Source organism: Zonotrichia leucophrys, chromosome 3 (assembly GCF_028769735.1).
Source record: "Zonotrichia leucophrys gambelii isolate GWCS_2022_RI chromosome 3, RI_Zleu_2.0, whole genome shotgun sequence".
Taxonomy (NCBI): Eukaryota; Metazoa; Chordata; class Aves; order Passeriformes; family Passerellidae; genus Zonotrichia; species Zonotrichia leucophrys.
In genome coordinates this window covers 11,357,836-11,371,721 of record NC_088172.1, presented here as the reverse complement: position 1 = coordinate 11,371,721, position 13,886 = coordinate 11,357,836, and the positions used below count along the sequence as shown (strand labels likewise).

General features: G+C 45.9%; 1 protein-coding gene across 29 annotated transcripts in view; it reads right to left on the bottom strand.

The window, feature by feature from the left end:
• The window catches only part of RIMS1 (regulating synaptic membrane exocytosis 1), a 305,676-nt gene extending 297,433 nt beyond the window's left edge, over positions 1-8,243 (bottom strand). For 10 of the 29 annotated variants that reach the window (XM_064707363.1, XM_064707367.1, XM_064707369.1 and 7 more), the window contains exon 1: positions 7,692-8,230. In XM_064707363.1, coding sequence (XP_064563433.1) covers positions 7,692-7,855 — 164 coding nt within the window. In that variant the 5' untranslated portion in view covers positions 7,856-8,230. Of the gene's footprint in view, positions 1-7,691 lie in introns of all 29 variants that reach the window. The other 19 variants (XM_064707380.1, XM_064707383.1, XM_064707388.1 and 16 more) reach the window with 8 other exon arrangements.
• Between the last annotated feature and the right edge of the window lie 5,643 nt (positions 8,244-13,886).

Sequence of the window (13,886 nt, the reverse complement as noted above, 5' to 3'; positions counted from 1 at the left end):
TTGACAAGACTGAGAATTTCCAATCTCTCTTAATGCTGTTCTCCCTCTGCCATCTTCCAGAAAAATAAACATCAGGATAGTACCCTCCCCCTCTAAGAAGAAGCCTCTTCTACATAATTCCTTTTAAGATAAGGTTTATAACAACTCTGTACTTTGAGAAGTTCCTGCCCAGAGATCATGTTTTTTCACACAGTCTTTGTCTTCACCCTTCTGCAGGGCACAGATAATGCCCTGAATTTGAAGAATGACAGACTTCCTAGTTAGAAAGTATTTCTGCAATGTCAGACAAAGCTGGCAATGAAGCTCCGGCAGAATCTTGCATCAAGTGGAGAATCATGTGGGAAGACGCATGCGCAGCAATAACGCCCTGTGCATTCCAATAACACCACTTCAACTGGGGCCAGAAAAGAGCTCTGGACAACAGTTTGCACCTCAGACATTCCGACAGCTCAACATTTGCCCATCTGAAGCCTGTGTCTAAAAGATGGTAGGAATGTTTATTGCTGTCTGTCATCCCCTATCACCTCCCATTCTTCTGTAGCTTTTAAGAAATGCCTATCAATCTGCTATTGTCTGCTGACAGTCTCCTGCTCCTCCTCAGCAGTGAGATGGCTGCCCAGCAGATCAGTCAATGACTGCCTCATAATTGCCTTGCTAGTGACTGTGTTCAATTCTGAATATGTTTTGAATCCTCAGTCTCCCTAGAAAAATCAGTCTACCCTCAAGTGAAAAATTCACTATGAATTCTCTGAAATACCCTCAAAGTCATGAAAACACTCCTTGCAATTCTGAGGTCACCACAAGTTGTCTTCTTTATCAAAACACATTTATGGCCATACCTGCCCTCTCAGACTGATGAAAACCTGAAGCTTCAAATGTTGTTAAATTCCTTCTGATGCTTCCATTGGCCAGAAGGCCACAACAGTTTCTGCACTGTTCAAATTCTCTCTTGTCCTCTCTGAGCAAAGGCCTTGGGCCGTAAAGAGGAAAGGGTAAGGAGCAGTGACCAAGGCAATCCTTTCTCTGAATGATTTGAGAACATGTTTAGATACTGGTCTCTCTTGTAAGCCTGAAAACATCCAGCAAAAGTCTTGCACAAGGAGAAAAATCCCAGGGGGCCAACCAGCTGGAAAGAAGCTCTGCAGAGAAGCAAGTGAGAATTCCTGGTCCAACACCAAGCTGAACGTGAGCCAGCAACACACACTTCCAGCAAAGAAGGCCAATGCCATCCTGGGCTGCCCTGGAAAAGCATCACCAGCAGATTGAAAATGATGATCTTTGCTTTCTGCCACATCTGGAGGATAAATCTACTTCTGGGCTCCTCAATATAAGAAAGACATGCTGGAGCCAGTGCAGCAAGGAGCCCGAAATACAGACAAGGGACAGGAGCACATCACATGAGGAAAGGCTGAGAGAGTGGAGCTGTCCAGCCTAAGGAATGACGACCCAGAAGGATTTTTACATGTGTAAATTCCTAGTGGGGAGGACTAAAGCAGACAGAGCCAAACTCTTCCCAGACTTGCCCAGTGACTGGTCAAGAAGCAATGGACACAAACTGAAACCTGGGAAGTTCCATCTGAATTATTACTGTGAAGGTAGCTGAACACTGGAAAAGACTGTCCAGAGAGTTTGTGGAGTCTCCATCCTTGGAGACACTCCAAAGCCACCTGCACTTGGTCCTGGGCTACCTGCTGCAGGTGGCTCTGCACTCAGTAGGGGGCTGTACCAGACAATCTCCAGAAGTAAAATCATTTCATGGTGGATTTGTACACTCGAGTGTCAGGATCAGAGTTGGCACTGCCAGGAAGAGGTGCAAGGCAATATTTGAACAGTCTTTCTAGGAGATTTCAGGAGCTTAAAATACCCATGCACACAGTAAGCAATCTGCACTCTGCTCCCTACAAGACCATAGGGTCTGAAACATGGCAGCTTCAAACTGCTTAAAGTACAAAGGAAGAAATAAAGGCTCTCAAGCAGAAGCCTCCATTCCTCCTGCTCCACTGCAGAGAAAGTGAGATCCATGCAGCCATGGAAAGAATAAATAAGAGCTAGGCTGAATCAGAGGAGAGAGTCTTGGTATTGTTTATCTATTTCATCCTTTAATTCCTTGGTGCCAAATGCACAACCAGTTCTCAGAACTCTCAATTCCTCCATTGTTTCTCAGTGGGATTAAAGATAGGCTTTCGACCTTTCAATCTAAAGATAAGATAAAGCCAGACTTCCTCAAGATGGCCCCTTCACTCTCACTTTTATTTCTGGAAAGTGGCCCAGTTTCAACAGAAAGGAGGAATGATCCTACTTATTCCTTCCCTGCTGTTTATGGAAGGGCAATTATTACCAGGGACTTACAGCATCCAGGCTAAGAAGGTCTTGGAATCATACTTCCTCCTGCTGCCCATAGGTACTATACAAAATGAGGATAGCAGTCCCTTTGAGAAGTATTCAGTGTTTTCTGACCATGTTAGGTGTGGTCCAAGAGCTAGAAAGGGAGAAGGAAAGACACCATCTCCAGAAACTGGTTGAGAGCACAAGCCTCCTGGTCTTCAGTTAATCTTCAGTTACACACTAGTGAAGGCTGGAAGCTTCCAGGTGCCCCAAGGGAATTATGGAGAAGTTACTTTGCAAACCCTGAAACAGATATTCTCATCAACTGCAAGTGACCAGGATTTGGCAGCCCTGAAAGATGAGCAGCTGCAATATCCCTGTTGAATCTAGAGAGCTGACTTTTATTAAAATTATGCTTGTATACTATACTAGGTGGTCAAAATAGGGTGTTAGCATCAATTTTCCCCTAATTATTAACTGCCATGAAAAATCCTGAGATAACTTTTAAAATGGGAAGATTTCAAGTACATGCTACCCCTCTACTGAAGCTACTCAATTGGAGTTACAAAACTACAAAACTACTAAACTCCTGTGTCGTAGTTAATTTTCCTACTACTGCCTCAGCCAACAATCCCACAGCCTTCTTATGTCCCATCAGAAGCTCAGTAAGAGCTTTTATCGCCTCTTAAGTTTGCTCCAGCAGATGAATGCCACGGTAACTAGGAACCACTTCCTAATTACTGGCCAAAATTTGAACAGAACTGGAACCCAACTAGTTGTGTTCTCAGCTGCCATAGTTTCCACTTAGTACTTGCCTAACCCAATGAGATAAGGCACACAACTACATATAAGCAAACTTCATCATAAGTACACACATATATATAATTCTGTGATTTCTCTGTGATTGCAGTTTGCTGTACATAACTGTGATTTTTTCAGTTCAAGGCACTTTATACCCACAAGCAAAATAGTTGTCTCAGGCTACCTAGCTGTTTAAATGTACACTCTGAATCTTTAAACTATTTTTTTCTTTCAATTTTACACACACACACACTTTTGCAAATGATGGATTGTTTCACTCTTCAATCTCATTGAAAAGTTACCCTTTCATGCTTCTTCATAATTTTTTAGTCACATCAGTCACCTGTTGGGCAATATCTGGACTTCAGGCTAGATATCAACCACTCAACATGAAACTCCTCCCTTCCAGCTACAGGAGTATCTACCAAGTAAAACAGGAAAAAATGCCTCCCATGTGAATTAGTCTGCAGAGGAGGCATTTTACTACTGTTCTATGCAAACATTTATTCATACAAGAACAGCAAAAGCTTGGGTGTCAAGACCAAATACTATTAAAAGAGATAATAAAGACTATAGTCTTCAGAGATATGCACAAAATCTGGCAAAGTCAGTGTGAAACAGGGAAACAAGAGTGGATGAGAGTTGAGCATCCCATGGTAAAGCCCCATCTACCCAATGGACTGCTCTCCATGCAGTTTTCAAAGGTGTGGCAAATAGGGAAGTGATGCTCTCCCAGCCACAGAGGAACAAAACACAAAGCTCTGAAGCTCCAAGATGAGATAGAAGACCTGATTCCTACTCCCAGACTGTGAGACTGCACTGAAGAGGTTTCAGTTTCTACTTGGTGCCTGGCAAGCATCAAAGTGTTTATGTGGATTTGAGTCTTCAGTGCCATGCAACAGACTGGGATCACAGTTCATTGAATGAAGGCATGGATATGGTCCCAGGAATATCTGGTGACACTGTCCCTGTTACAGAAGGAATGCAGAACTTGTCTTTGAACGTGAAGGCAATTTCAAGGCAATCAGTTAATGGCAAAGTGCTCCTCAAGCCAAGGAACACCTGTTCGTAAAACATGCCAAAGAAGGAACTTTCGCAAAAGCCCAAACTCCTCAACACATTACTCCATGGTATTCAACAAGTCATAGGAGAGCAAAGAGTTCCTCTTCCACAAACACCACCCACAGCAGTGTGAAATCTGATGTCAGAAGTGTGCGGGGAAGACAAGGTCCCTGCCGCTGACCAGGTGTGCCTAGAAAAAGCAAGTCACTGTGGCCAGGATAAGATGTACATCTTTATCCTAGGGGGTGACAACCTCTGCTAGCCCCACACAGCTGAAGGAAACTCAGCAGACCAACAAACTGACAGGGCAAGTTCCTGGAAAGGAGCGAGCAGGTGTCTCAGAGGGAAGGATGTGTTTGTAATGCTCCAGGGCAGGCAGTGAAAGCAGCTCAGTGCCCACAGCCCCTGTAGGGCGCCCTGCTCGCACGCTGCAGTACGCGCTGATGTCAGCATGAACTGGCAGAGAGGGCTTCAAGGAGGCTGTCAGCTCAGTCAGAAACAGGGATCAGGAAGACAGAGAGGTACACGCCCAAAGGAGAGGGACACAGCCTCTTTACCGATCACTCTAGCTGCTTCCACTTCTCCTGAAATCCATATAGTCCACTCACACAAGCACTTCAAATTCCCCTGGATCCACAATTTTACCACCACTGTGTTAAGAATATAGTCATTTAACCAATACTTCTTCCTATTGTTTTCTGCTATTGGGAGTGCTGGAAAGGAAAATTACATGTACTGTTTTAGAAACTTTCATAGCTATCAGGACACTCAGAACAGGAGAGAAATGCTGCACCCTTTTTAGCCCTTATGATTCATGAGACAGCACATATCCGGCCTCTGATCAGCCCAGGATTGAAGGTAGCCTAGTTTGCAGCACTGATTCTCAGCTTCACTTTCAGGGAAAATTACAGATTTGCATGTGGGTGTTACAGATGGAAACATTTCTCCACCAGGTGGTTTTAATGAAAACTGGTGGCAGTTTTGTTGAGACATTTGGATAATCAGAAGATTTTTTAACAAAGGTAATAGGAAGGGGTGGTGGTGGTATCTGACTTTTATAATATAGCTGTGTCATCTGATAGCACCACTATATATTTGTAATAACTCATCATAAAATTATGGAAGTAAATTCTTGTCAAAATTCCAGTCTTAAAAATAGTTACTCCATGGAAAGGTGTGTAAAACTCTTATCCCAAAAAAAAAAGTAAGTGCTCAGCATACCAAAAAACCAAATCACCTCAGAAAATCTAGTGGCTCTCTCTAAGAGTTGAATCATAACCCATTAAAAAATATATGCTGTGACTTGATTTTTACAAACTAACAATATAGCTAAAGCGAGTATACAGGTTTATAAGTTTTCCAATGTATTTTCCCTTAATTTCTGGCTCTTTAAATAAAGACAGAAATCTATTTAAAATCACAATTTCTCAGGCCAATGGAGATTATACATTGTTATTTTCATTTTTTGAAAGAACTTTTGTAAGGAAATAAACTCTGAAATTTGGGTATTACAAACCTTTGAAAATAATATAAAGTAATTTCTAGTCGAATTCACAAAGCACCATTTTTTCCCTCTTCTAAAAATTAAATTTTAAGTGTCCTAAGTTCATTTAGTGAAACTGCTGAAGATTCCCATAAGCTCATAGTCCAGAATTCAGAAACATCAATGCAAAAGAAAAAAAAAAAACAAAAAGAAAAAATGGGGGAAAGTGAAAAAAGGAGGAAAAATTATTCTCTACCCAATGTTAAGAATAGGGCTGAGAAATGGAAAGCCACTGTAAGATTTATAGTATTCCTCTACAACATCATTACAGAACCAGTAATCTTCTTCACAGAATAAAAGCTAAATATTTGTAGAGAAGTAGCTGTGCTGAAGGACGAGGAACAGAAGGTTATATATAGTTTAGACCCTTTGAGCTACTTCTTTATTTAATTTTTTTCTGATGAATAGAAACTGAGGAGGGATCCTTCACTCACGTTTCCCCAGAGTGACTAACACAATGCATTCCCACAGAACATTTCTCATTCCAATCACCCCACCTCCAAGGGTTGCCACACCCCAAACACAATGAACTGCAACAGCAAACTGAACTCTTCGTCTTGAACCGAGATCCAAGCACCACCGTCCCGGACAGCTCCCAGCCAGTACAGCACGGGCAGCTGGGCCTCAGTACGCACACTGCGCGGATCTCTAGCAGCCCCTGTACAAATTCAGAGTCAAGAACGGAAGGGACAGGGGCGACACTGTACTAAAAACGCTGTCCCAGCTTCACCACGCACAGCCGAAGTCGGGAGCCTGCGGGGGTTGGGTCCCCAGCCGCGGGGACGCGCTGGCACCCGCATGGCTCAGGTGGGTATTTCCTGCAGCCCGAAGAAACACCCAGATCACGTCACCCCTTCGGCGCATCCCTTCCGAGCCCAGGTGCACGCAAGCAGGCGGCAGTGAGGTAAGGATACACCGCCTGTGGCACGGAGGGTCTGCGTGGCGTCAGAGGCTCCAGTCACCTCTCCCACCACCTCCCGCCCGGAGCGAGCAGGCCTGACGGGCTGTCAGAAGAGGAGGAACCGTGATTCTCCTCCACAGGCCACGACTCCAATCTGTTTATTCTCATCACTCGCAGTAGGCGATTCAGCAACGTTACGTTTGAAGCCTCCGACTGACGGAGGAGGCTAAAAAATGTGATCACATGCGATGCTTGGCAGGGACGAGGGGGTGAGGGAAAAGGTTCAAAAGAGGCTGTGAGGATCTGGTTTCCAAACATGGCACCTACCCACACCCCGCGTTCCCCGCACCCCTCCCCGTGCTGCCGGCAGCGGGATAAACCCACTCCCCCGCCGTCCCGCCACCACGCACGCACGGCCGCCCGCTGGAATGAGCAGTGCGACTAATTCCGTCTATTTCCTAATTACGGACGCCCTGGTGCCCCACAGTGCGGTGCTGCCCGCCCTGGAGCCGGCAGCGGGCGGGCCGGGGCCGGCGGCACGGGCGGGCGGAGCGGGGGCCGGGGGTGTGCCGGGCGGGGGCAGCCGCCCCGGCCCCGCGGCGGGCGGCAGCGGGGGCCGAGCCAGGCGGGGGCAGCACGGCCGCCGCGGAGGCTCCCGCACGGAGGGAAACCCCACCCAGCGGCCCCTCCTGGCAGAGGCGGGGTTTTGGGGACCCCAAAGGAATCCCACCTCGCCCCTCACCCCCGTGTCGGGGTTTCCGCCCGCCCTGTGCCGCCGGCTCCCTCGGGGCGGGAGGGCCGCCGTCCCGCTCCGTCCCGCCGTGCCGGGGCTCCCCGGCGGTGCTGCCTCGGGAGGAGCTGCCCGGGGTGGGGGAGGAGGAAGTTACGGGCCGGGAGCGGAGCGGGACCCGGGGTTCCGCGGCGCCGGCCCCGCCGAGCCGGGCGAAGCCGGCCGGCTCCGGGCACCGGCCGGCTCCCGCTGTGCAGCGCCCGCTCCGCCCGCCGGCGATCGGTGCATGAATGAGTGCCTGAATGAATGAATGACTAGCGTCTGCTTACTTGAGCATGGCCTCTTCTTTTTCTTCCTCCTCTTTCTGCCGGTCCATCACTGCCATGATGATGTTCCTCTCCTCCTCTGTCAGGTGGCTCAGGTCGGGCAGCTCCTGCATCGGGGGGGGCACCGTGGGCGGGCGAGGGCCGCGGGGCCCCACCGAAGAAGACATTTTCTTGCCGCCTCTCCCTTACACCTTCTACCTTTGCACGGCGAACCCAGCCAGCCTCTCCTCCGCCCCCTTCACAGGGTAGTCCTCCGAGCAGCGGCAGCCGGCAGCTCTCTGGCAGCAGCGGAGGAGGCGGAGACCCAGCCTTTCATGGTTGCTTGCATCCACCCCGGCCCGGTGCTGCCGCTGCTCGCTCCCTTTGTTTCCGCGGCTTCGGGGAGCTCAGGGGCTGCCGCGCCGCCGCCCGCAGCCCATCCTCCCGGCGGTGGGCGTGCGGGGCGGGGGTGCGGTGGCGCGGAGGGCTCCGGATCGCCGCCGGCGGGCTGCGTGCGGGAGCGGGGGGGGCGGTGCGCGCCGCCGGCCGGCCGGGAAGGGCGGGTGCTGCCGCCGCCGCCGCGATGCTCCGCCGCTGCGAGCCTGGCGCTGGAGGAGGGAGCGAGAGAGCGAGCGAGGGAGGGAGGGGAGCTCGGTGCCGGTGAGGCGGAGTCCGAGGCGCGGCGCCGCTGCCTCTGCCCCTGCCCGCGCCGGGCACCCGGGCCGGCCGCGCCTATCTCTGCCCGTCGCCCCCCTGGCCGGCCCGGCGGCCACACGGCCACAGCGCTGGCCCCGGCACCGCCGCCCTCTTCACGTCCTCCTCCAAGTTTCCTCACCGCAGGTGCTCGCCCGGGTTCCCGCCAGGGCTGCAGGCTCACCCGAGGCAGGGCCACCCGTGGGAGGCGGGTGCGGGTTTGCTGCGGGGCTGGCTGGGGCGCCGGGAAGCCTCGGGCTCCCAGGGCTGCCGGCGCTCCCTCGGGCGTGAGCCGTGCTGGCCCCAGCTGCAGCCCTCTTGCCTTAAGCCAGCGCTGTCACCGCTCGACCCTCCCTTCCTCAGAGTTGCACGCTTCAGCACTTTGTTCATACGCTTTTTAAATCCCGTTAGTGCCACCCGTGCCATGGTCTACACACTCATCCCATGCGGGTGACAAGTGCTCTTATGGATCAGACCCATTTTTTAACTACTGTGACCCACCAAAACTGGCAACGAAACATGTCACACTGCCGACTGCTCAACCGAGGGGTTAGTGCATAGTGAAACAAAATGTCATGTCCAGACAGAGATCACTTCCCTGCCAGTTTCTGGTCTACTAGCTCTGAGTAACTTCATTTTGAGGAGCTGGTAATGAATGCAACAGCTTTTCTCTACAGGAGATCAGCCCATGTAATCCACTGACCAAATGCTCATGCCTCTAGCTCTGAAGTGTCCTCTGGTCACACATGTGCCTGTCAGTGAATGAAATTATTCAGGCTACTTAGAAATGCAAAGTTAAAATAGAACACTGCACTTTCAGGTAAAATGTGAGCTACTGCTAACAGATGCTGATACTTAAGACCTCTCAGTTGTGCTTCAGCTGAGGTCACAGCATGGAAACAGCTCTGGTTTCTAGAGAGATCATCTGATGAGCACAAACCAAAAAGAAAAAAAATATCTATGCTGGCAGTGTTCAATGCTTCTTTCTGCCAAATTTGTCAGGTTTGGAATAGGCAGGGAGACCAGATTTCTCCCAGCCACAGTAATACCTCTCACACAAATTCTGAAAGCCATGAACCTTCATGACCCTTTGAATTTGAGAGGAATTACTGTGACCATCTGCCTGTGTCCCCCCAAGAGATTTTCTGCAGGACACAATTTTGATAACACAAATTATAAAGAAAAAACTTAATAAGCACTGTGGTTACCACCAGAACTTTAGCAGAACAATGTCCAAGTTCAGTTCAGAAACTGAAGTCTCCCAACTTTTCCAGCACATGAAGGAAACAGAAACTTGAATGACCGACAGATGGCTCAGAAGAGATTACAGTGGTGTTAATAAGCAAAGCACTATGAAAGGCTGGTAGATATAATAATGTCACACTTCAGTTTAAGACACAAACCCTCTACTAACTTGTGTGGTGATTTGTCCCAGGGCCTGGCCACATTATTACTGCTAGATGTAATCCTTCTAGCTAAGTACTAACAAATCAATAAAATCACTTCCCACCATCTGTGACCAGCAGGGAAGATAGCCTTCATGTAACAGGCTGGTGCTGAAGAATTTATCCATTCATTAACAACAAGCAGCCACTTCAAGGAAGAAAAGGAAGCTTCCACTAAAGGAAGCAAGACTGGAAAAAATTAGATGATGAGGAGAAGGTGAAGTCCCACCATATGTTTAGTATCAGAAATAACTAAAACATGGCTGGAATGGTACTACTAGGCATAATGATCATGTTGTTAGAGGTGTACATAGGTAGTCCATACTCAATCCTTCAGATAATTTGGGGAGCCCCACATATGCCAAGTAAAGGATGTAGCTCAAGTAACTGCATTCACTAGAGCAATGGCCTTAGTGTTCAAGAATCACAGCTTTAAGCACAAATTAACCAAAATATAAGAGTTCTAAGACCGTAAGATGCAAGTGTCTCCAAGATAATTTTATGAAGAAAACATTACATGAGGTTATCCTGCTCAACTTTCTGCTTATTAATTACTGACATTGTTATTTATAACTGTTCTGTATTTGTGTTAATTGCTTTATACTGGGTCAAGCATGTGAAATCTTATTGCTCTGTGGAAAATACAAAGTGAATACAAACAGTATAGGTTCTTACATATAGTTTCTTATAAATTATAAAAAGGAAAGCTGAAAACTCTTGCAGAATATAGGTTTCAAAAGTTATGGGAGTTAGAGTGTAGACTTGCACCAAGCCAATATTGTGATAAAAACTGTTTTGCTGAAAAGCACATAATCACAGAAACATTTAGATTGGAAGGCACCACTGGAGGACATCTGGTCCAGTCAGCCTGGTCAAGCAGGGTCAGCTAGAGCAGGTTGCTAAGGACTGCATCCAGATGGCTTTGAGTCTCTCCAAGGATGGGGACTCCACAGCCTCTCTGGGCTATCTGTGCCAGTGCTTACTCACCTGCATAGTAAAAAAGAGTTTTCTTGTGTTCAGACAAGACCCCCTGTATTTCAGTTTCTGCCCATAGCCACTTGCTCTATCACTGGGCACTGCTGAAAAGAGCCTGACTGAGTCTTGCTTACACCCTCCCATTAGATATTTCCTCACTCCTATAAGATGCCTTTCAGCCTTCTGTTCTCTAGGCTAACTAGTTCCATCTCTCAGCCTTTCCTTATATGACATGCTCCAATTCCTAAACTATCTTCCTTGCCCTTCACTTGACTAGCTGTTCTATGTCCATGTCTTTCTTGTGTCAGGGTGCAATAAACTAGAATTGTCACTCCAGATGTGGCTTTAACAGTGTTGAGCAGATGGGAAGGTTCACCTCTGTTAGGCTTCTGGCAATGTTTTTCCTTATGTCTAAAAAGTCCTAGACAGAGCAAATTATTCTGTATTATTTTGGCACAAAAGCAGTAGAATTAATTAGAGAGAAATAAAGAAGGAACCATAAAAGTCATCTCATTTTTTGACTGGTCTGCATGAAGAGACTGAGCTCTTATTAACAGTATTTCCAACTATAAGTGGTCGTTTTGAAATGTACACATTTCTTTTGTTATGATGAAATGTCTTACACTGTTGTCCAATCAACAGTGTGTGGAAAGTCCAGTGTAGTTCAATGTATTATATTCCAAAGTTGGAATGATACATGAGAGCCTTCAAGAGAATTTCATTGCCTGGTTAGTAGGAGTTACCCTTTTCTAGTAACATCCAAAGTCTTGTCCCTATTAGATCAATTCCTCTGCAGTCCTGTCTAGAGCAGACTGCTGTGAAATCTAGAAATGGAATATAGCTATTGTATATAGCTATTGTAATATATCAGGTAAATTACTTTCTTAAACTTCAACAGCCAATCATTATAATGGAATCCATGACCTTTTCTTCTCAGTTCATAACAACAAATGTTCACTTGTTCATAACAACAAATGTTCACAACATTGCCAAACAACTTGTTGCATCATATGTTATGATGCATAGGGCATCATAACATATGCCCTTTGCATGACAAATGCATATTTCTTTATGATTCTAGACTTCCCCTCAATCTTAGGAACCTTCCTTCTCCCCCGTATCTTCTTTTGATATTGACCAAATGCCACATTCTAAATTTCTCAGTTCCATCAATACTCCCTTTTCACTACCTGTAAGCAATCATGATTGTTTTCTTGCATGAGGTAAACTAAAGAACAAACCATTCAGAGGGTTTTTCCTGTAGGTTCCTTGACTAGAAGAGTAGTGCTCTTTCTCAGACTGATGGAAGACTGGGGACGTAAAAGCTGTGGAGGAGTTTTCAGTCTCAGTGGGTTTGCCATTTAAGGGACAGCCATGAAAGATGAAATATTCTGTAGCACCAAGGGCTAAAAGTAATTTCTAACAATATGTTAATGAAAGTAGAACACTGACTTCTCTCTCTCAAGAAGTTGAAGGATTTTAAAAATTTCAAAGACTGACCAAAAAAAAAGGAAAATATATTTTATCAACATATCATAATTTTCAGGAGTAGGCATTTTTTGGGCATCTGACTCATGACTTTTCATTTCTTTAAGTTTGGTGGCACCATAGTACTTTAAAAAAGAGAAAAGGGTCAGAGCTAGCTTTAGCATGAGGAGAAATGGAAATATCCTTTCCACGGCAGAGAGACAACACTGGCCCAAAGGGATTTCATTTCAGGTAGGAATTTCAGGGCTTGTTCTCAACAAGATCTGGTATTACAAATAATTTTATAATGAGTGCCAACATTCTGCAGCAATGAACATTTTAAAAATCATTTCAGGCAGACGTCTTGGGCTTCTTTTAAGTATATTTTATTTAAAACAAACAAACAAAAACCCAAACAAACAAGCAAAAAATGCCCCTGCCTCTAAATTACAAACAAGCAGTTCCATTGACAGCAAACCTTATGGAGCCTGCTTTTTGATGACAGCTTTGGATTCTCTTGTGTCAAATAATGCAGCTGAGTTCACACATCCACCTGTTCTTTACTGGGCACACAAATCTGAGTCTCCTCTATCTGGCTGCTGATTTTTGTAAAATTCACAGGAGCTCAGTGTTTCTAAGCTTCTCCTTTTTTGTCAGGCTTTTTTCAAATTGGTCAAGAGATTCAAATGTTATTGTGGCATACTGACAGAAAAGCAGGGCAATTTCATGGCTTGGTTTCCTTAAGAGAATAAACCAGAGACCCTGTGCACACCCACAGGTCTCTAATTATTCCCTTTGCTCTTCTCAGTTCTCCCCTCTTTAGCTGTGTATTTCTGGCATGACAGTTTCCAGAAAATCATCCTATCCTTCAGGTGCAGCTTGCCAAAAATGCATAAACAGGAATTGTCACCTTCCTCCTCCCCAACATGATGCTTCTGTATGTGCAGCTCCAAATCAGACCCTTTTAGTGCGTTTGCAAACTCCTATCTGATTTGAATCCATTAGGAGCTGATTTTTATTTTAGTCAGACTACTTTCCAAATGTGTTTGTTAAGTAATGATTTTTTAACTCAGAAATACTAACAAGGCTTTAAGTTCAACATCATTTTCCAAGATACAAAGATCAGTTTCCACTTTATCCCCTTTAACTGAAAGAAAGCTGAAAAGTGATGTAACTGACACCACCCTCCATCCTAAAAAATCGTCATCTGCTTTTTGTTTCTCTTCTGAACCTATTGTGTAAAGCTGATAGCATAGACAGATCCAACCCCATTTAGTTCAGGGGAATTCTGCATATGACCATTGCATAGAAAGACCCTACATTTGTAATATCATTTTATATATTACAGAAAGGCTGAGAAGTGTTAGAGCTCAGAGACAACAGACAGAAGCTCAGTACTTTGTCAGCAGTCTGGAATTTGGGAAAGTTGGAAAATTTTCAGTTCAAGCACTGAAATACAACATTTTCTGTAGTTGCAGTCTATGTCTTTTTGGAATAAGAATTTTATTGTTGCTTCTGTGGTTTTGGCAAACATGTAAATAATAATAAATTTACTTCCAATATAAGTATCTTAACATTATTTTTCTCCAAAAGATAATCTTCAATAAAATCTTAAATGTTTTATGCTATGACTGCAGTA